General features: G+C 56.9%; 2 protein-coding genes and 1 pseudogene across 2 annotated transcripts; all 3 read right to left on the bottom strand.

Moving 5' to 3' along the window:
• Positions 1-237: 237 nt before the first annotated feature.
• Positions 238-3,319, bottom strand: LOC147414769 (protocadherin gamma-B5 pseudogene; annotated as a pseudogene).
• Positions 3,320-7,160: 3,841 nt separating this feature from the next.
• LOC147414768 (protocadherin gamma-A6-like) lies at positions 7,161-10,875 on the bottom strand. Its single transcript, XM_086471225.1, is given in 5 exon segments — positions 7,161-7,305; positions 7,396-7,428; positions 7,430-7,650; positions 8,068-10,326; positions 10,858-10,875. Coding segments are annotated over 5 exon segments (2,676 nt in total).
• Positions 10,876-12,494: 1,619 nt separating this feature from the next.
• On the bottom strand, positions 12,495-14,981 carry LOC147414767 (protocadherin gamma-B5-like). The gene has a single exon (XM_086471224.1). It carries the CDS (start codon positions 14,979-14,981, stop codon positions 12,495-12,497), a length of 2,487 nt encoding a protein of 828 aa, XP_086327350.1.
• Positions 14,982-19,489: the final 4,508 nt, after the last annotated feature.

Here is a 19,489-nt window from a genome sequence, read left to right as displayed (position 1 = left end):
AACAAGTAGAGGTCCTTCCTTGTAAAGATACAACAACTATTGCAAAAAGTGGCTGACACCGAAGTCCCAGGATTACTATTCCACTATCAAGACAATATACAAGGTCCAAGCGCCTCTCTTTTGGAAAACTCGATAGGAAAAGAGGATAGGAGGCTCTGAAAAAAAAATAGGCAATTTCGTGTTTGTTTTTGTTTGTTTGTTTGTTTGTTTGTTTTTTCCAGATCCCATTCTACATCTTCACCTCTGCGTGAAAGACAGATTAGAGACGGCAAAAAAAGGGGAACTAACACCCAGGACAAAGAAATGAGAAATAACTGCACAAACAACTCACAAAACTCATGCCTAGATAAAATTTATCCACCTCATTAATGCCACCATTTCTGCAGCAGCTTTTCTCCAAAAGATTGGAGGGCACTGGGCGGAAGAGGGCAACATTCACTAGGGAGGAACGAACTGTAACTTTTCCATTCACGGAACCACACGCATTTTCCTTTGGCAAAAAGCAGTAATCAACGGAACTCAATCAGTTACGGAAAAAAACGACCAGGAAGGAAAAAACTCCAACAACAAGCGTACGCCAATTTTTCCCAACTCCGTCATGCACAATCATTAATTTACCGCGTTCACCGCTACAAACTCAAACGAGAGATGTAGTCAAAACCTCTCAGCAGACCCTTAACCTGTGACCGCGAAAGAACAAAGAAGTGCCGCCGCCAGCTGCTTGCTCTCAGTGGAAGGGGGATATACCCTTAATACTTCATTCGTTCCTTCATGAAGACACGGATTAGATCTCCCTATCCACACCAGCCGCCGAAAATCCAAGGGAATAGAGAAGACGGTTGAGAAAGGTTCACAAAAAAGAGCGCGGGAGACTACAGACCTGCGGTTCGTCGGGGTCCGCCGGCGGCTCTCCCGCGTCGGCGCTGCCGCTCGGGCTCCGCTTCCCGCAGGCCTCCGCGCCGAGAAGCTCCTCCGCGGGCAGGCTGGGCAGCGGCGGCGGCAGCCAAGCGGCCTCGGCGGCGGCGCGGCCCGGCGCCACGCACAGGTTGTAGGAGTAGGGCAAGGTGCCCTCGCAGAAGTCGGCCGGGAAGGCGGCGCCGGCCACGGAGAAGCGCTGCGCGCCCAGGCAGCGCAGCACGGCGGGCGGCCCGGCCCGCCGCACCCGCGCCAGCACGGCCAGCGCCACGCTCAGCACGAACAGCGCCGACAGCAGCGCCAGCGCCAGCACCAGGTAGAACTGCAGCTCCGCCGGCGGCTCGGCGCCCGCCGCCCGCTCGCTCAGCGCCGGCAGCGCCTCCTGCAGGCTCTCGGCCAGCACCACGTGCAGCGTGGCCGTGGCCGACAGCGCCGGCTGCCCGTGGTCCTTCACCACGGCCACCAGCCGCTGCTTCGCCGCGTCCCTCTCCGACACGGCCCGCGCCGTCCGCACCTCGCCGCTGTGCAGCCCCACGCGGAACAGCGCCGGCTCCGCCGCCTGCACCAGCTCGTACGACAGCCACGCGTTGCGCCCCGCGTCCGCGTCCACCGCCACCACCTTGGCCACCAGGTACCCGGCCTCGGCCGAACGCGGCACCACCTCGAACGACGACGACGACGCCCCAGCTCCAGGCGCCGCTCCCGCCGCCGGCCACAGCACCCGCGGCGCGTTGTCGTTGCGGTCCAGCACGAAGACGCGCACCGTCGCCGTCGAGCTGCGCGCCGGCGCCCCGCCGTCCTGCGCCCGCACCGCCACCGCGAACTCGCGGCACTGCTCGTAGTCCAAGGAGCGCTGCGCGTACACCGCGCCGCTCCGCGCCTCCACCGACACGTACGCCGCCGCGCCCGCGCTGCCGCCCGCCAGCCAGTAGCTCACGCGCCCGTTGGCGCCCGCGTCCGCGTCCCGCGCCCGCACGCGCACCACCTCCGCGCCCGCCGCGTTGTTCTCCGGCACGTACGCGCTGTAGGCCGCCTCCTCGAACACCGGCGCGTTGTCGTTCACGTCCGACACCTCCAGCACCAGCGCCGCCACGCTGGACAGCGCCGGCGCGCCCCGGTCCCGCGCCACCACCGTCACGCGGTGCTCGGACGCCTGCTCACGGTCCAGCGAGCTCGCCGTCACCACCTTGTACGAGCCGCCCGACGACGACGACGACACCAGCGACAGCGGCGCCTCGCCCGACAGCTCGCACCACACCTGACCGTTCTCCCCGGAGTCCCGGTCCCGCACTTTCATCAGGGCCACCACTGTGCCGACCGGCGCGTCCTCGGACACCGGGCTCGACACCGACAGCATCGTGATTTCGGGCGCGTTGTCGTTCTCGTCCGTGACGTCTATCTGCAACTTGCAGTGCGCCACCAGACCGCCCCCGTCCCTCGCCTCCAGGCCGAAGCCGTATTTGCTCTTCTCCTCGAAATCGAGGGGCGCCGCCGTCCTCACCTCGCCGCTCTCGCTGTCCACACTGAACAACGCGCGGACGCTCTCGGGGACGTTGCCGAAGCCGTAGGACACCCGCCCGTTGGAGCCCGCGTCCGCGTCCGTGGCCCGCACCCGCAGCACCAGCGACCCCGCCGGCAGATTCTCCCGCACTCGAGCCTCGTACACGCTTTTATTGAACACGGGCGCGTTGTCGTTGGCGTCCGTCACGTTAACGCGAACCTGCACAGTCCCGGACCTCACCGGGTCCCCCCCATCTACTGCCGTCAGCACCAGCAGAAACGAGCTCTGCTTCTCCCGGTCCAACGCTCTCTCCAGCACTAACGCCGGCTGCTTGCTTCCATCCGGACTCTTCGTCATGGCCAGAGTGAAGGACGGGTCGCTAGTGAGCTCGTAAGTCAGCTGCGAGTTGCTGCCCACGTCCGCGTCTCGGGCCATCTCCAGCGGAAAAAGAGCACCGGGAAGTGTCAACTCTGCGATCTCGAGGTCCAGAGCAGCCCTGCTGAAGGTCGGCGCGTTGTCGTTGACGTCCTGGATGGCCACCTCGACGTGGAAAACGTTGAGCGGGTTCTGCACCAGCGCCTCGAAGCTGACGGAGCAGGACACCGCCTCGCCGCACAGCTCCTCCCGGTCCAGCCTCTCGCTCACGTACAGCTCCCCGGTCTCCTCGCTCACGCCGAAGTATGGCTTCTCGGCGCTGAGCCGCAGCTTGCGTGCCGGCAGGTCGGCCGGGCTCAGCCCCAGGTCCCGCGCCAGCGGCCCCACCAGCGAGCCTCTGCCCAGCTCCTCGGGGATGGCGTAGCGGAGCCGCTCCGGCGCCGCCCGGCAGCACAAGCCCAGCACCAGAGCGGACAGCAGCACTCGCCCGGCTGCTCGCCGCCGGCTCTGCCTCTGCCTCCCCGCCATTCTGCAAAGCGAGCGCCGCGCTATTCCTTCCGCCGCTGACCGCCCTCCGCCCGGCCTTCCGCCGCGCTCCGCAGCCCGCGCAGGGGCCGCCGCAGGGCTGCGAGCTCGCCGCCGCCGCCTCGGACGCCGCCGCTCCCCGCGCCGCGCCGCCGCTCGCCTCTGCTGCCCGCGCCGCTGCCGCTCTGGCCGCCGCCCGGCGAGCGAGCAGCCCGCGGGGGCAGGACGCTGCGGCGGCTCCGCGGCGGCTGCGGCTGCGGCTCCAGCGCCGCTCCGCCTCGGCCAACAGCGGCACCCGGAGGCGCCGCGACGCCACCGCAGCCGCCTCGTGGCCGCGCTCACAGGGGCCGCGCTTCTGCCCGGCCTTCGCTGCCCGCACCCGCCTTTGGGGTCTCTCTGTTGTTCGAATCGGGAAGCGCAGAGGCACTTGCTTAATGCGACTCCAAAGGCGTTTAAAACTCAGACACGCTCTCAAGTGCTTTTAGGTCATCTCCTTGAGTTGCAGTGAGTAGTCAGGAGTGAATCCTCATGGCAGAGTAATAAAGAGAGGACCTCAGCTACTGTTATAAAATCTAAATAGAAGTATAATTGCAATACACAGTTTTATAGTTGTCGAGGACTTTGTTTTCAGTTCTATTTTCCTTACCTGTCAGAAATATCAAGAAGGAAATATTCGTGTTGGACTAATCAATACGTAATCACAATCAGAATAAACCAATTTGCAATCCTTTCATGCCAGTCTCTGATGTTTGTCCCACTGATGATTTTTACTGTAGGGAGAAGAGCAATTGCTCTATACGAAGACAGCAGAATAGCCTTCACCATTTTTTTTCTGATTCACAGAAGTTCGTTCATTTTTGTTTCCATGTTTTAGGGGTTGACAACTAGAAAATGCAAAGCCAAGTTGACCCTTTCATAGAACCAAAGAATGTTTGAGGTTGGAAAGGACCTTTAAAGATCATCAAGTCCACCCCTCTGCCATGGGCAGGGACATTCCTCAAAAGATCAGGATTCTCAAAGACCTTGAGAATGGACCCTTGAGGGACACTACATGTTAGTGAATTCCATTTGGATATCGAACCATTGACTATAGCTCTTTCAATGCAGCCATCCAGACAGTTCCTTATCCATCTAACAGGCCACCTGGCAAACCCATGTCACTCCAATTGAGTAGACAGCAAGTTATGCGGGCTATGTGGGGGACACCCTGCATTTATTCTCCCACTGGCCCCCAGTCTGTTCATGGAAACCTTGCCTGGGCTGGGTTGTCACTCTCCATTTGGGAGAACTGCAATCAAAATTGGTGGTTTTGCGTTCTTACTCTACAGACAAGTGTGCATAGATGAGCACACGTGTGTCTGTGAAAGCCTTCCTCTGTACAGCTGCAAACATCAAAGGTGTGTGGGGGAACGGCCCCTGCACTCAGACCCCTGGAACAGATGGGACCTTCCCCATCTGATCAGACACCCCGAGACTGAGCTGCAGCTTATGACAACAAGCAAGACGAGAGTTAGAAACCTATAGAAATGAACAGATCAGGTGGAATCTTAACTCTGAGGCAAAACATATTGAGCAGAAACAACTCAAATTGCATGGTACTCTACTAGGCACATTAGATATGTTAATTATGACAAGCAAGGAAATGACCATCTCTTCTACAGACTCACACTCACAGCTCCCTTGTCTTCTCTCCTGCCATACACAACTGGCAGGTTTGCTTCTGACCTTCTAATAATTGGCAAAAGCATATCATGAGATGATGACACACCATGATCACATCAAGACAGGAGGTACATTTGTCTCCTCACCACCTTTCTGAGAAAATAGGAGTGGTCATCCAACAGAGAATGGGACATAAAACTAATGGCTTAGGGGGAATCTCCTCCCCTCTTTCATCAATGCACTGTTCAGCAGAGATGCCACTTCTGTGAGGTCCTGTTTACTTCTATTCCCCCTCACAAAAACAGAACTCAAAGATACCCTCATATCTCCTGCTTTTCACATGCACTATAGCAAGCATAAAATGCAGTAATACACGACCCATTGCTAAACAAAGCTATGCTGACAATCACAAGTAAACCTACATGCACAGGAAACTGAGAAAGGAAAAAACATAAAGCAGACAACCAAAGCAAGGAAGCATTAGAACACGAAGTTTTGTCAGAGAGACTCACTGGGAAGTCTTCCTGCTCTTCACTGCAGGTGTTGAAATTCATCCCTGAGAGCACCTGGAAGTCATTCACATCTCAAGCTGTAAGTGTGGCCCCAAAGTTTTCCCCTGCGCTACATAGTAGGGATTTCATTTTAAGAAATACTCATCAGCTTTCAGCAATTTTTTCCCGCTCTGTGGCCTGCTCATCTCCCACAAACATGAAGCCATCAGTGTAAACACCTTATCATGGGTCTCTTTCTCAAGCTCAGTCTTCTGAGAAATTACAGCAGATTCTCACTCCAATTTCCTAACACAGCAAATGCACTTTAATGTGGCCAAAGCAACTATGTGCCACAAAACAACACCCACATTTTCTAATGCAAAAATCACTGTCCAGAAATGGGGAAAATGAACCATGAGCTTCCAGGAAACAAAGGCCTGAAAGAAACTGTGATTGCAACTACAAAGAAACTCTGCATTGCAATATCACAACGAGATACAAATGGGTAAAGGAAGTTTCGGACAGGAATTATAAGCCTTTCTACCCAGGCATCATCAATCTACAGGCACAATTAATGCACAAATACTTTATTGCTGGAGGACCATTATTGCCTTTCGCACAGGGAAACCAGAGTCACAGCATGAATAGCACAGGCCTTGGCAACAGGCATGACATCAAACCATTGCTCAGCCAAAATAACATTGACCCACCTAGTTTCCTGGCTCACAGCCAGCCTCTCACCTTCCTTGATCTGCATTCACGGCCTTTAGTTACTCCACAGTAATATCCAGAGGTGATAACCGGTATTTTGACCACAGGCAAAAGAGCATTTCATTCAGTAAGATTTTATGGGAACAGAAGGAGATCAAAGTCTTTGTCTTGGCAGCTGTGCACCTTCACGGTATGGACTGTTCCCCCAGCCCACCAATTATCAGAGATTTTTAAGGGTTACCGGTCACAATGAGGCACACAGGGGAAAGTCAGAGAAACATAACAGATGTCATCTTCCACACATTATGCAAGACAATGGCCCAAGGCAGAATTGAAAGGACCAGTACATACTCCTCTAGATTATGGCCCTAAGAGTAGATACATATTATAAGGTGGTTAGTAGGTAGTGAATACATAGTGTCATCTTCCTAAAGCTCCCATTAAGGCATTTCTCCTAAGCAAGCTGTGAGTTAAGCATTGATGATGACATGCAAATACACTGGAGAAAACTCCTAGGGCTCGCAATCTCCCAATACACACCAGTTCCGCCAGAAGTACTTCAAAGAAAAACTCACATTGCACAATACCACAGCTAGGCACTGAACAGGGAAAGAAGCAATCCATATCTCTTGTACCCTTCAACAGCCCATCACACACAGCTCCCATGGACCTTGTCTCCAACCCTTCACTGCCCGCACGGTGTTCTTTGACCCTCACCATTTACAGGCACTTATCAAAAAGCCACTTCCCCAGAATGTTTCTCTATAAAATGCACGACAATCACACCACGGATTTCACAGAGGAAAATTCACATCACTGTGCAGACAGAAGATACATTTGCCCGCTCACTACACTTCAGAGAAGAAACACCGATGTTCTGACAGTAAAACAGCAGCAGTTGTCCACAAGAACTGGGTCAGTGAAGGGCGTGGAATACAAAAAGGACCTGATAAAACCACAAAGACCCTCTCCAACGAAACTCAAGCCAGCAGCAGCCCCACACTTCTCCTGCCCCTCACAACAACTGTAACGCTCAGCCACAAGCCCGCGTTCACTGCCACGCAGCGAGAGGCACCAGGGCACAGCGCGTTGCGCAGCGAAGATCCGCCTTCCTGGGCACCCAACCTCCCTCCGCAGGACGCAGAACCCGCCGGGAAAGCGCCGGGAAGCAGCAGAGGGAAGCGTGGCGGGGAAAGCCTGGTCAGAGGCACTCACCGGGGCAGCGGCCGGGTCCGCGCAGCGGGCGCCGGCAGGGTCCTCCCCGAGCAGCGGCGCGGGCTCGTCGGGCGGCGGCCGGGCCGGCAGGGTGTCGCAGCAGCTGGCGCCCGACAAGCGGAGCTGGCTCTTGCGCGAGTCGGCGGTGAGCGACACCTCGTGCGAGTAGGAGTGCAGGAAGGCGCGGACGCCGTCGATGCCCACGAAGGTCGAGGCCGGCACGCCGCGCAGGGCGCCGCTGCCCGCCGCCAGCAGCTGCGAGCGGCGCCAGCGCCGCAGGCGCAGCGCCAGCAGCAGCAGCAGGAAGGCGACGAACAGGCAGGACACGGCCGCCACGGCCACCACCAGCCACCGCGTCAGCCCGCCGGCCGCCTCGCCCGGCGCCGCCGCCGCCGCCGCCGCGCTGCCCAGCTCCCACAGCAGCTCGGCCACGCTCTCGGCCAGCACCACCGTCAGCGTGGCCGTGGCCGACAGCGCCGGCCGCCCGTGGTCCTTCACCACCACCACCAGGCTCTGCCGCGACGCGTCGCGGGCCAGCGGCGACCGCGCCGTCCGCACCTCGCCGCTGTGCAGCCCCACGCGGAACAGCCCCGGCTCCGTCGCCTTGGCCAGCTCGTACGACAGCCACGCGTTCTGACCCGCGTCCGCGTCCACCGCCACCACCTTGGCCACCAGCGACCCGGGCTCCGCCGAGCGCGGCGCCAGCTCCACGCCCGACCAGCCCCACACCGACCCCGACCGCGACCCCGACCCCGCGCTCGCCGACGCCGCCGGCGGCGGGTACAGCACCTGCGGCGCGTTGTCGTTCTCGTCCACGATCACCAGCCGCACCGACACGTTGCTGCTCAGCGCCGGCGCGCCGCCGTCCTCCGCCCGCACCCACAGCCCCACCTCGCGCACCTCCTCGTAGTCGAACGAGCGCAGCGCGTACAGCGCGCCCGTCTCCGCCTGCACCGACACGTACGACGACAGCGGCGCGCCCCGCACAAGACCCTCCCCCAGCCGGTACCGCACGCGCGCGTTCGCCCCCCAGTCCGCGTCCGTCGCCCGCACCGTCAGCACCAGCGCGCCCGCCGCGTTGTTCTCGGCCAGCCGCGCGCTGTACCGCGCCTCCGCGAACACCGGCGCGTTGTCGTTCACGTCCAGCACGCGCAGCGCCAGCACCGCGCTGCTCCGCAGCGACGGCGAACCGCCGTCCGCCGCCCGCACCGTCACGTTGTACTCCCACACCTCCTCCCGGTCCAGCTCCCGCGCCGTCACCACGCGGTAGTAGCTGCCCTGCGAGCTCTGCAGCACGAACGGGACGGCCCCGTCCAGCCAGCACCGCACCTCGCCGTTCGCCCCCGAGTCCCGGTCCTGCACGTGTAACAGGGCCACCACCGTCCCCGGCGGCGCGTCCTCAGAGATCGCGTTCAGCGCCGACCGCACCGAAATCTCAGGGGCGTTGTCGTTGACGTCTGTCACCGTGATCGCGATTTTCGCCGTGTGAGAAAGGCCACCGCCGTCCCGTGCCTGCACCTCCAGTTCGTACGAGTCGCCTTCCTCGAAGTCCAGGCTCCGCAACAGCGTGATTGAACCCGTCTCGGCATCCAACAGGAATATCTGGGAGGCTTTCTCGGTGATTTTCTTCAGCGAGTATTTCACGTGCCCGTTCAGCCCCTCGTCGGCGTCGGTGGCCGTGACGGTGACGAGGGTGGAGCCCACGGGCACGTCCTCGGGCACACGCACCGGGTACTCCGCCTGCCTGAACACGGGCGCGTTGTCGTTCGCGTCCAGCACCGACACCCGCAGCCGCGCCGTGCCCGTCCGCGCCGGATCGCCGCCGTCGCTCGCCCTCAGCACCAGCTCGTGAAACGCCGCCTCCTCCCGGTCCAGCGCCTTCGCCAGCACCAGCTCGGGACGACGAGCGCCGCCGGGGCCCGCCTGCACGGCCAGCGAGAAGTGCTCGTCGCCGCTCAGCTCGTAGCTCTGCAGGCCGTTCGACCCCGAGTCCGGGTCGTGAGCCTCGGCCAGGGGAAACCGTGAACCCGGCGCTGTCGTCTCGCTTATTGTCTCCTCCAGCTCAACATCCTTGAAGCTGGGCGCGTTGTCATTAATGTCCGTGATCTCCACTTCGATTTCGTAAACCTGCATTTCCCCCTCCACTATCACCTCACACCGAAGTACGCATTGCTGCACGCTCTCGCACAGCTGCTCTCTGTCTATCTTCTCCGCCGTCACTAAATGTCCCGTCTTCCCGTGCAGGGCCAAATACTGCATCACTGTATCGGAGACAAGGCGGACGCCGCGATCGCGGAGCGCCGGCAGCTCCAGCCCCAGGTCCTTGGCCACGTCGCCCACGAACGAGCCCTTCGGCAGCTCCTCGGGCACCGAGTAGCGCAGCTGCCCACACGCCCCCTCCCACAACGCCACCAGGACGCACCACAGCAGGGCTCGCTCCCGCCGGACCCAGCGCCTCCCCGACGCGCTCATCGCCGCCGCGGCGCCGCCGCCACCGCAACACGGCCGGCACCTTCCCGCCGAACACCCACGATACGGCTCCGGCTCTCCGCTCTCGGCCGCTGCCGCCGGACCCTCCGCCTCGCTGCAGCACGGCTCTGCACCGCGGGGACGCTCACAGACCGCCCGAATGCCGAGAAAGACAGACAGACAGACAGCGAGCGAGAGAGCGAGTGAGCCGGGCTGCAGCGGGCGGGGCTGCCTGCAGAGCTCCGGCCTTCCTCTCGCTCCTCCTCGGTCAACAGCGGCGCCCGCAGCCTCCTCCCGGCACTGCAGGCACCGAGCGCTGCCCACCGCTGCCCGCCCTGCCTTGCCCACGGGCAGCTCGCGGGGACGGCACCGCCGCCACCGAGACACCGATCCCCGGCCAGCGCTGATCGCCTGCCTTGGCTTTTCTCCAGCCGAACTCTTCTTTGACGGTGAAATGTCACCCTTCCACAACCAGAACGATGTCAGAGGCCTTCTCGTGGACGTTTTTTTCTACCTCACTGCAAAAATTACTTACTAACAGCTATATGTGTAAAGTCGTGCAAATATGTCGCGCAGAATATTATTAGTCTTTATCCCAGTAGTCCAAAAGCACAATCTGCAACACTATTTTACGTAGTAGTCATGCTTGAATCACTGATTCACAGATAGAAAACAGGCTCCGAGATTGAAAACAGGATAATCAGATACAGAATCCCGCCCTCCAAAATTACAGAGATTTCAGGGTCAATAACCCAACAGGCAGAAACTTTGCTTTAAATACTTCTGTTCATGTAGAATATGCTGCAATTTAACTACTCCCTGATCACTGACTGAGATCAGACGTTTAAAGGCTGAAGAGGGTGGAGTCAGTCCACTGAAATCGAGACCCGACAACACCAACACTATACAACTCATGAGGAAGTGGAGCTGCTCAGCCACCTACCATGGGCTCTGTGATATCTCCCTAGAAGACCAGTACAGCAGGAGGCTCACCTGCTGCTCCAAAATCATCCTCTCCTGTCCATCCTGGCTGCCCAATGGAGATCACTTCACACTGATTGAGCTACAACAACCCAGGAGGAACCTGCAGTGAACCCGGCCAGAATCACCTGCTCCGTTCCGCCCCACACTGCATAAAAAACGACTTTGTGAGTACAGCAGGAAGGAAAGCAGGGGGAACTGCCTTGTCTTCTGTACCCATCTTGTGGCCCACACTATCAAAATGTGGGGTGTTTGAAGCCCTACAACAGCTTTGGTTTCCTCCAAACTTTTCTTATACAACTATTTTCCCGATATTCTTCTATTCTCAGCTGTATTTTTCAATTGGATAAGAGCAAATGACTTGCATTAAAATGTTAGTACACCTAAAGATACAGTTAACACTGGAAAAGCTGAGTTGAAAGAATCCCACGTCTGATTTCGTTTATTAATAGGCCACATAAATTTACGGTTTGTGTACTTTATACACATTTCCATTTAATCAAGTAATTCGAAAGCTTGAACGACCAGGAAGGGGTTTTCCTCTTGCCAAAAATCACCGTGTAAAAGACAGATGCTCGTTAGTAAAGTATTCATCTATTTCTTGAATATGCTTGTTGGTAGTACAGCGTTTCAACAAAATACCGTAGGACAGAAGGAGAAGACAAGTACAGACGCACACCCTAAACTACGCGGAACATTTGTAAATGTGCAAATTCAAGTGCCTAATTGCTGTCATTCCGAGTATTGCCTTCTCCTTTCAGATGTGTTCAGAGAACAAGTAGAGGTCCTTCCTTGTAAAGATACAACAACTATTGCAAAAAGTGGCTGACATCGAAGTCCTAGGATTACTATTGCACTATCAAGACGATATACAAGGTCCAAGCGCCTCTCTTTTGGAAAACTCGATAGGAAAAGAGGATAGGAGGCTCTGAAAAAAAAACAGGCAATTTCGTGTTTGTTTTTGTTTGTTTGTTTGTTTGTTTGTTTTTTCCAGATCCCATTCTACATCTTCACCTCTGCGTGAAAGACAGATTAGAGACGGCAAAAAAAGGGAACTAACACCCAGGACAAAGAAATGAGAAATAACTGCACAAACAACTCACAAAACTCATGCCTAGATAAAATTTATCCACCTCATTAATGCCACCATTTCTGCAGCAGCTTTTCTCCAAAAGATTGGAGGGCACTGGGCGGAAGAGGGCAACATTCACTAGGGAGGAACGAACTGTAACTTTTCCATTCACAGAACCACACGCATTTTCCTTTGGCAAAAAGCAGTAATCAACGGATCTCAATTTAGCTATCACCTAGATCCAAGTACATCAGTTACGGAAAAAACCGACCAGGAAGGAAAAATCTCCAACAACAAGCGTACGCCAATTTTTCCCAACTCCGTCATGCACAATCATTAATTTAACGCGTTCACCGCTACAAACTCAAACGAGAGATGTAGTCAAAACCTCTCAGCAGATCCTTAACCTGTGACCGCGAAAGAACAAAGAAGTGCCGCCGCCAGCTGCTTGCTCTCAGTGGAAGGGGGATATACCCTTAATACTTCATTCGTTCCTTCATGAAGACACGGATTAGATCTCCCTATCCACACCAGCCGCCGAAAATCCAAGGGAATAGAGAAGACGGTTGAGAAAGGTTCACAAAAAAGAGCGCGGGGGACTACAGACCTGCTGTGCGTTGGGGTCCGCCGGCGGCTCTCCCGCGTCGGCGCTGCCGCTCGGGCTCCGCTTCCCGCAGGCCTCCGCGCCGAGAAGCTCCTCCGCGGGCAGGCTGGGCAGCGGCGGCGGCAGCCAAGCGGCCTCGGCGGCGGCGCGGCCCGGCGCCACGCACAGGTTGTAGGAGTAGGGCAAGGTGCCCTCGCAGAAGTCGGCCGGGAAGGCGGCGCCGGCCACGGAGAAGCGCTGCGCGCCCAGGCAGCGCAGCACGGCGGGCGGCCCGGCCCGCCGCACCCGCGCCAGCACGGCCAGCGCCACGCTCAGCACGAACAGCGCCGACAGCAGCGCCAGCGCCAGCACCAGGTAGAACTGCAGCTCCGCCGGCGGCTCGGCGCCCGCCGCCCGCTCGCTCAGCGCCGGCAGCGCCTCCTGCAGGCTCTCGGCCAGCACCACGTGCAGCGTGGCCGTGGCCGACAGCGCCGGCTGCCCGTGGTCCTTCACCACGGCCACCAGCCGCTGCTTCGCCGCGTCCCTCTCCGACACGGCCCGCGCCGTCCGCACCTCGCCGCTGTGCAGCCCCACGCGGAACAGCGCCGGCTCCGCCGCCTGCACCAGCTCGTACGACAGCCACGCGTTGCGCCCCGCGTCCGCGTCCACCGCCACCACCTTGGCCACCAGGTACCCGGCCTCGGCCGAACGCGGCACCACCTCGAACGACGACGACGACGCCCCAGCTCCAGGCGCCGCTCCCGCCGACGCCCCCGCGCCCGCCGCCGGCCACAGCACCCGCGGCGCGTTGTCGTTGCGGTCCAGCACGAAGACGCGCACCGTCGCCGTCGAGCTGCGCGCCGGCGCCCCGCCGTCCTGCGCCCGCACCGCCACCGCGAACTCGCGGCACTGCTCGTAGTCCAAGGAGCGCTGCGCGTACACCGCGCCGCTCCGCGCCTCCACCGACACGTACGCCGCCGCGCCCGCGCTGCCGCCCGCCAGCCAGTAGCTCACGCGCCCGTTGGCGCCCGCGTCCGCGTCCCGCGCCCGCACGCGCACCACCTCCGCGCCCGCCGCGTTGTTCTCCGGCACGTACGCGCTGTAGGCCGCCTCCTCGAACACCGGCGCGTTGTCGTTCACGTCCGACACCTCCAGCACCAGCGCCGCCACGCTGGACAGCGCCGGCGCGCCCCGGTCCCGCGCCACCACTGTCACGCGGTGCTCGGACGCCTGCTCACGGTCCAGCGAGCTCGCCGTCACCACCTTGTACGAGCCGCCCGACGACGACGACGACACCAGCGACAGCGGCGCCTCGCCCGACAGCTCGCACCACACCTGACCGTTCTCCCCGGAGTCTCGATCCCGCACTTTCACCAGGGCCACCACCGTGCCGACTGGCGCGTCCTCGGGCACCGGGCTCGACACCGACGTCAGCGTCACCTCGGGCGCGTTGTCGTTCACGTCCAACACCTCCACGTCCACTTCGCAATGAGCCACCAAACCGCCACCGTCCCTTGCCTCCACCAGCACTGTGTACCCACGCGTGTCCTCGAAGTCCAAGGCCTCCTGCAGTGTGATCGCCCCGCTCTCCGCATCCACCACGAACTTCTGAAGCACCTTGGACGGCATTTCCCCGAAGCCGTAGGAGATGCGGGCGTTGGTGCCCGCGTCGGCGTCGGTGGCGGAGACGTTCAGCACCGGCGAGCCCGGCGGCGCGTCCTCCCGCAGGCTCGCGCGGTACCGGTCCTGCGTGAACACGGGTGCGTTGTCGTTGGCGTCGGTGACGTTGATGAAGAGCTGGGCGGTGCCGCTCCGCGGAGGGTCGCCGCCGTCCACCGCCGTCAGCACCAGCCGCAGGCTCTGCTCGCTCTCCCGGTCCATCGCTCGGCGCAGCACCAGCTCCGCGAACTTGCTGCCGTCCTGCCCCTCCTTCACTTCCACCGCGAAGTACCCGTTGGCCTCCAGCTCGTAGCCCTGCAGCGAGTTGCTGCCCACGTCCGCGTCCTCGGCCATGCCCAAGGCAAACCGGGCTCCAGGAGAAGTGAACTCGTTGATCTCCAGCTGGAAATTGTCTCGCAGGAAGCGCGGCGCGTTGTCGTTGACGTCCTGGATGGCCACCTCGACGTGGAAAACGTTGAGCGGGTTCTGCACCAGCGCCTCGAAGCTGACGGAGCAGGTCGCCGCCTCGCCGCACAGCTCCTCCCGGTCCAGCCTCTCGCTCACGTACAGCTCCCCGGTCTCCTCGCTCACGCCGAAGTATGGCTTCTCGGCGCTGAGCCGCAGCTTGCGTGCCGGCAGGTCGGCCGAGCTCAGCCCCAGGTCCCGCGCCAGCGGCCCCACCAGCGAGCCTCTGCCCAGCTCCTCGGGGATGGCGTAGCGGAGCCGCTCCGGCGCCGCCCGGCAGCACAAGCCCAGCACCAGAGCGGACAGCAGCACTCGCCCGGCTGCTCGCCGCCGGCTCTGCCTCTGCCTCCCCGCCATTCTGCAACAGCGAGCGCCGCGCTCCTCCTTCCGCCGCTGCCCGCCCTCCGCCCGGCCTTCCGCCGCGCTCCGCAGCCCGCGCAGGGGCCGCCGCAGGGCTGCGAGCTCGCCGCCGCCGCCTCGGACGCCGCCGCTCCCCGCGCCGCGCCGCCGCTCGCCTCTGCTGCCCGCGCCGCTGCCGCTCTGGCCGCCGCCCGGCGAGCGAGCAGCCCGCGGGGGCAGGACGCTGCGGCGGCTCCGCGGCGGCTGCGGCTGCGGCTGCGGCTCCAGCGCCGCTCCGCCTCGGCCAACAGCGGCACCCGGAGGCGCCGCGACGCCACCGCAGCCGCCTCGTGGCCGCGCTCACAGGGGCCGCGCTTCTGCCCGGCCTTCGCTGCCCGCACCCCCCTTGGGGGTCTCTCTGTTATTGGAATCGGGAAGCGCAGAGGCACTTGCTTAATGCGACTCCAAAGGCGTTTAAAACTCAGACACGCTCTCAAGTGCTTTTACGTCATGTCCTTGAGTTGCAGTGAGTAGTCAGGAGTGAATCCTCATGGCATTGCAATAAAGAAAGGACCTCAACTGCTCTTAATGAAATCAAGGCAGAACTGTATGATCAAGAAACAATATGATACCTAGGGAAGATTTTCCGAGCTTATTAGCTCTCTGGTGGGTATTTTCAAGTCTGCTTTTCGTACACGGGAATACCAAGAAGGAAATAGTTGTGTTGGAGTAATCAAGAAGTAATGACAGATAGAATGAAGGGAAACACATTGTAGTTTTGTCATGCCAGGCCCAGAAAGATTTTCTGTCATCCCTGCATTTCTTCCTTTTGCTTCCTTTTTCTTGTAGGGAGAAGAGTAATTACACTGAGAAATTGATGACACCAAAGGCAATGTGTACAGCTCTGTGCTACGATGGCAAAATAAGCTTTACTATTTTTTTCTGATTCACAAGACTTCCTTCTTTGCATCGCCATACTAGAGAGGCTTAAAATTGGAAAGGGCAACTCCATGACAAGCCTTTCATAGAACAAAAGGACTGTTTGGTTTGGAAGGGCCATTTAAACATCATCAAGTCCACCCCTCTACCATGTCAGGGACATTCCTCAAAAGACCAGGCTGCTCAAAGACCCATCCAACTTGACCTTGAACGCTCTTAACGCTGGTGCATCCACAACATCTCTGGGCAACCTGTTCCAGGGTCTCACCACCCACCTTGTAAAACATTTCTTCCTTATGCTCAATCGAAGTGGACATACCCTCTTCCAGTTTAAAAACATCCTTTTGTCCTGTCAGAACAGGCCCTGGTAAAAAAGTCTCTCTCATTCTTTCTTTCAAGCCTGTTTATGTATTGGAAAGCTGCAATAAGGTCTCCCCAGAGCCTTCTCCAGGCTGAAGAACCTTAACTCCTTCAGCCCTTCTTGACAGCAGAATGGCCTCCCTTCTTCATGGCATCCCTTCCCTCGAGTGAATCAACTGCACCACTCACCTTGAGCAACAAGTCTGCACACTTCCTGAGAGTGCATTTAATCCCACTTTCTATGAAGACGGAAAATAGTTTTGGTCCAAGTACAGACCCTTAAGGGACACCGCGTTACTGGTTTCCACTTGGACATTGAGCCATAGACTATAGCTCTTTGGACGCAGCCATCCAGCCAGTTTGTTATCCATCTAAAAGGCCAGCTCCCAAACCCATGTCTCTCCAACTTAGAGGCCAGCATGTTATTGAGGACCTTGGGGGTCACCCTGCACACTTTTTCTCACTGGCCCACAGTCTGTTCATAGAAACCTTGCCTGGGCTGGGTTGTCACTCTGCACTTTGTGCATTGCAGTCAAACTGTATGGGTTTCCATTCTTACCCTACAGATGAGTGTGACTCTGGGAGCACACGTGTGTCTGTGAAAGCCTTCCTCTGTACAGCTGTAAACATCAAAGGTGTGTGGGAACTGCCCCTGCACTCAGACCACTGGAACTGATGGGACATTTCCCATGTGATCTGATATCCTGAGGTCGAGTTGTACCTCATGTCAACAAGCAAGGGAAGAGTTAGAAATATACAGAAATGAATGAATCAGGTGGAATCCTATTTCTTAGGCCAGACTTACTGAGCACAAGCGACTCCAATTGCATGGTACTCCATTAGACACACAAAGCTGTTGACTATGACAAGCAAGGAAACGACCGTCTCTTCTACAGCCTCACACTCACAGCTCCCTTGTCTTTTCCCCAACCCTTCCCAACTGGCAGGTTTGCTTCTGACCTTCTCATAATTGGCAAAAGCATATCACAAGATGATGATGCACTACGATCACACCAAGAAGGGAGGTACATTTCTCTGCTCACCACCGTTCTGAGAAGAAACAGAAGGATTCCAAAGCACACCAATGATAAACAGCCCAACTAAAACACAACTGGTCATCCAACAGAGAATGGGCCATCAAACTATCCACTTCGGTGCAATCTCCTCCCCTCTTTTACCACAGGCACTGTTCCATGGAGATGCCACTTCTGCTAAGGTCATGTTTATATCTATTATCCCCAGCAATAACAGAACACAGAGATACCTTCACATCTCCTGCCTTTCACACCCACCGTAGCATGAGCAAGAGACATTAACACACTATGCATCTCTATATAAACACACAACACATGGTTAAACAAAGCGATGCTGATATTTACAAGTAAACCTACATACACAGGAAAATGAGAAAAAAAAAGCGCCACACCATTATCAGATAAGCAAGGCAAGGAAGAATTAGAAGAGAAAGTGTTGTCAGAGACACTCACCAGGAAGTCTTCTTGGTCTTCACTGCGCCTGTTAAAATTCATCCCTAAGAGCACCTGGAAGTCATTCACATCTCAAGCTGAAAGTGTGGACCTAAAGTTCTCCTCTGCGCTACAGAGTAGGGGTTTCATTTTATGAAATACTCATCAGCTCTCAGCAATTTTTTCCTACTCTGTGACCTGCTCATCTCCCACAAACATGAAGCCATCACTGGAAAAGCCTTATCACTGTCCTCATTATCAAGCTCTGTCTTCTGTGAAGTTCCAGCAGATTCTCTGTTAGCTTTTGCTCAATTTTCCTCACACAGCAAATTCTGCATTAGGTGGCTGAAAACAACTCTCAGACTTTTGAAACGCAAAAATCACTGTCCAGAAATGGGGAAAATGAACCACGACCTTCCAGGAAACAAAGGCCTGAAAGAAACTGTAATTACAACTATGAAGAAACTCTATATCATGATGTTACAGGGAGATACAGATGGGTAAAAGAGGTTTCACATAGGAATTACAAGTCATTCTACCCATGCAACGTCATTCCACAGGCATATTTATTGTGCAAATACTTTGTTGCTGGAGGACTGTCATTGCATTTCAGGACAGGGAAAGCAGGATCAGGGCATGAATGGCACAGGCCTTGGCACCAGGCATGACATCAAGCCATTGTCCAACCAAAACAAATTTGACCGAATTATTTTCCTGCTTCACAGGCAGCCGCTCACATTCCTCATTCTGCATTCACAGCCTTTACTGGCACCACAGAAAATATCCAGTATTTTGGCCTTATGTTGACCAGAGGCAAAAGAGCATGTGATTTAGTGACATTTTAAGAAAAAGGAAGAATAGCAAGGTCTTTATCACAGTAGCTGAACACTTTCAAGGTATGGATGGAAACTCTTCCCCCAGACCAACAATTCTAAGAGAATTCTTAGTACTTCAAGGGCTACCAGTCACAAGGAGGCCAAGCTACAGACCTGGTTAACAAACAAGGTTAGAAAGGGAAACCTAGAGAAGTGAAGCAATCGTAGCTTAAGGTTTCAGATTATGTCAACTGTAGTAGGCACACAAGAAAGATAGCTAGTTTGTAAAAAGTCCACAGGAGGTTCACACAGGCACTCACACCAAAGACCGTAGCCACAGTTCCTCACTGTAATTTCTTTGGAAAACAACAAAGGGAAAATACGTGGAACAACTCTGGGCCTCATCCAACAACTAGCACAGAATGAACTTTTATTTCATCTTCACATCTTTTAGACATTTCCAATTATACCAGAGCAAATTTTCTCACCTGCCCTGTCTCTGGATAGACAGAATTCTTCACCCTGCCCAAACATTTCGCAACGTGACAGCTACATTTGCAGACAGACACCATTGAAAGAAAGGCTGCACGCACAACTCCCTACTGAGAACAAAGATCACAACACAGACCCGTGCAATGGTACTTTGCTTATCGCACTACAGATCGTTACAATGAGCAAGGCAAGAAGTTAACCCCATGCAAAAATGAAGGGACCAGTACAAAGCCTTCTGGATTATAGCACTTAGACTAGATAGATAGTGAAGTTGGTTAGTAGGTATTGAATAAATGGTTTCTTCTTACTAAAGCTCCCATTATGGCATTTCTCCTAAGCAAGCTGTGAGTTAAGCATTGATAGTGACATACAAAACCACCGGAGGAACCTCCCAGGGCTCCCAATACAATTGGACTGAGATGTCTACTCGGCAAACATTCTCGAGAAGCCAAAA

The sequence above is a fragment of the Leptosomus discolor genome, chromosome 10, assembly GCF_034619465.1.
Source record: "Leptosomus discolor isolate bLepDis1 chromosome 10, bLepDis1.hap2, whole genome shotgun sequence".
Taxonomy (NCBI): domain Eukaryota; kingdom Metazoa; phylum Chordata; class Aves; order Leptosomiformes; family Leptosomidae; genus Leptosomus; species Leptosomus discolor.
Note: the sequence above shows the minus strand (reverse complement) of the source record. Positions and strands in the feature narration are given on the sequence as shown.

Excerpts from the sequence above, each read along its gene's own strand:
- LOC147414767 (XM_086471224.1), bottom strand. The coding sequence starts at position 14,981 with ATGGCGGGGAGGCAGAGGCAGAGCCGGCGGCGAGCAGCCGGGCGAGTG.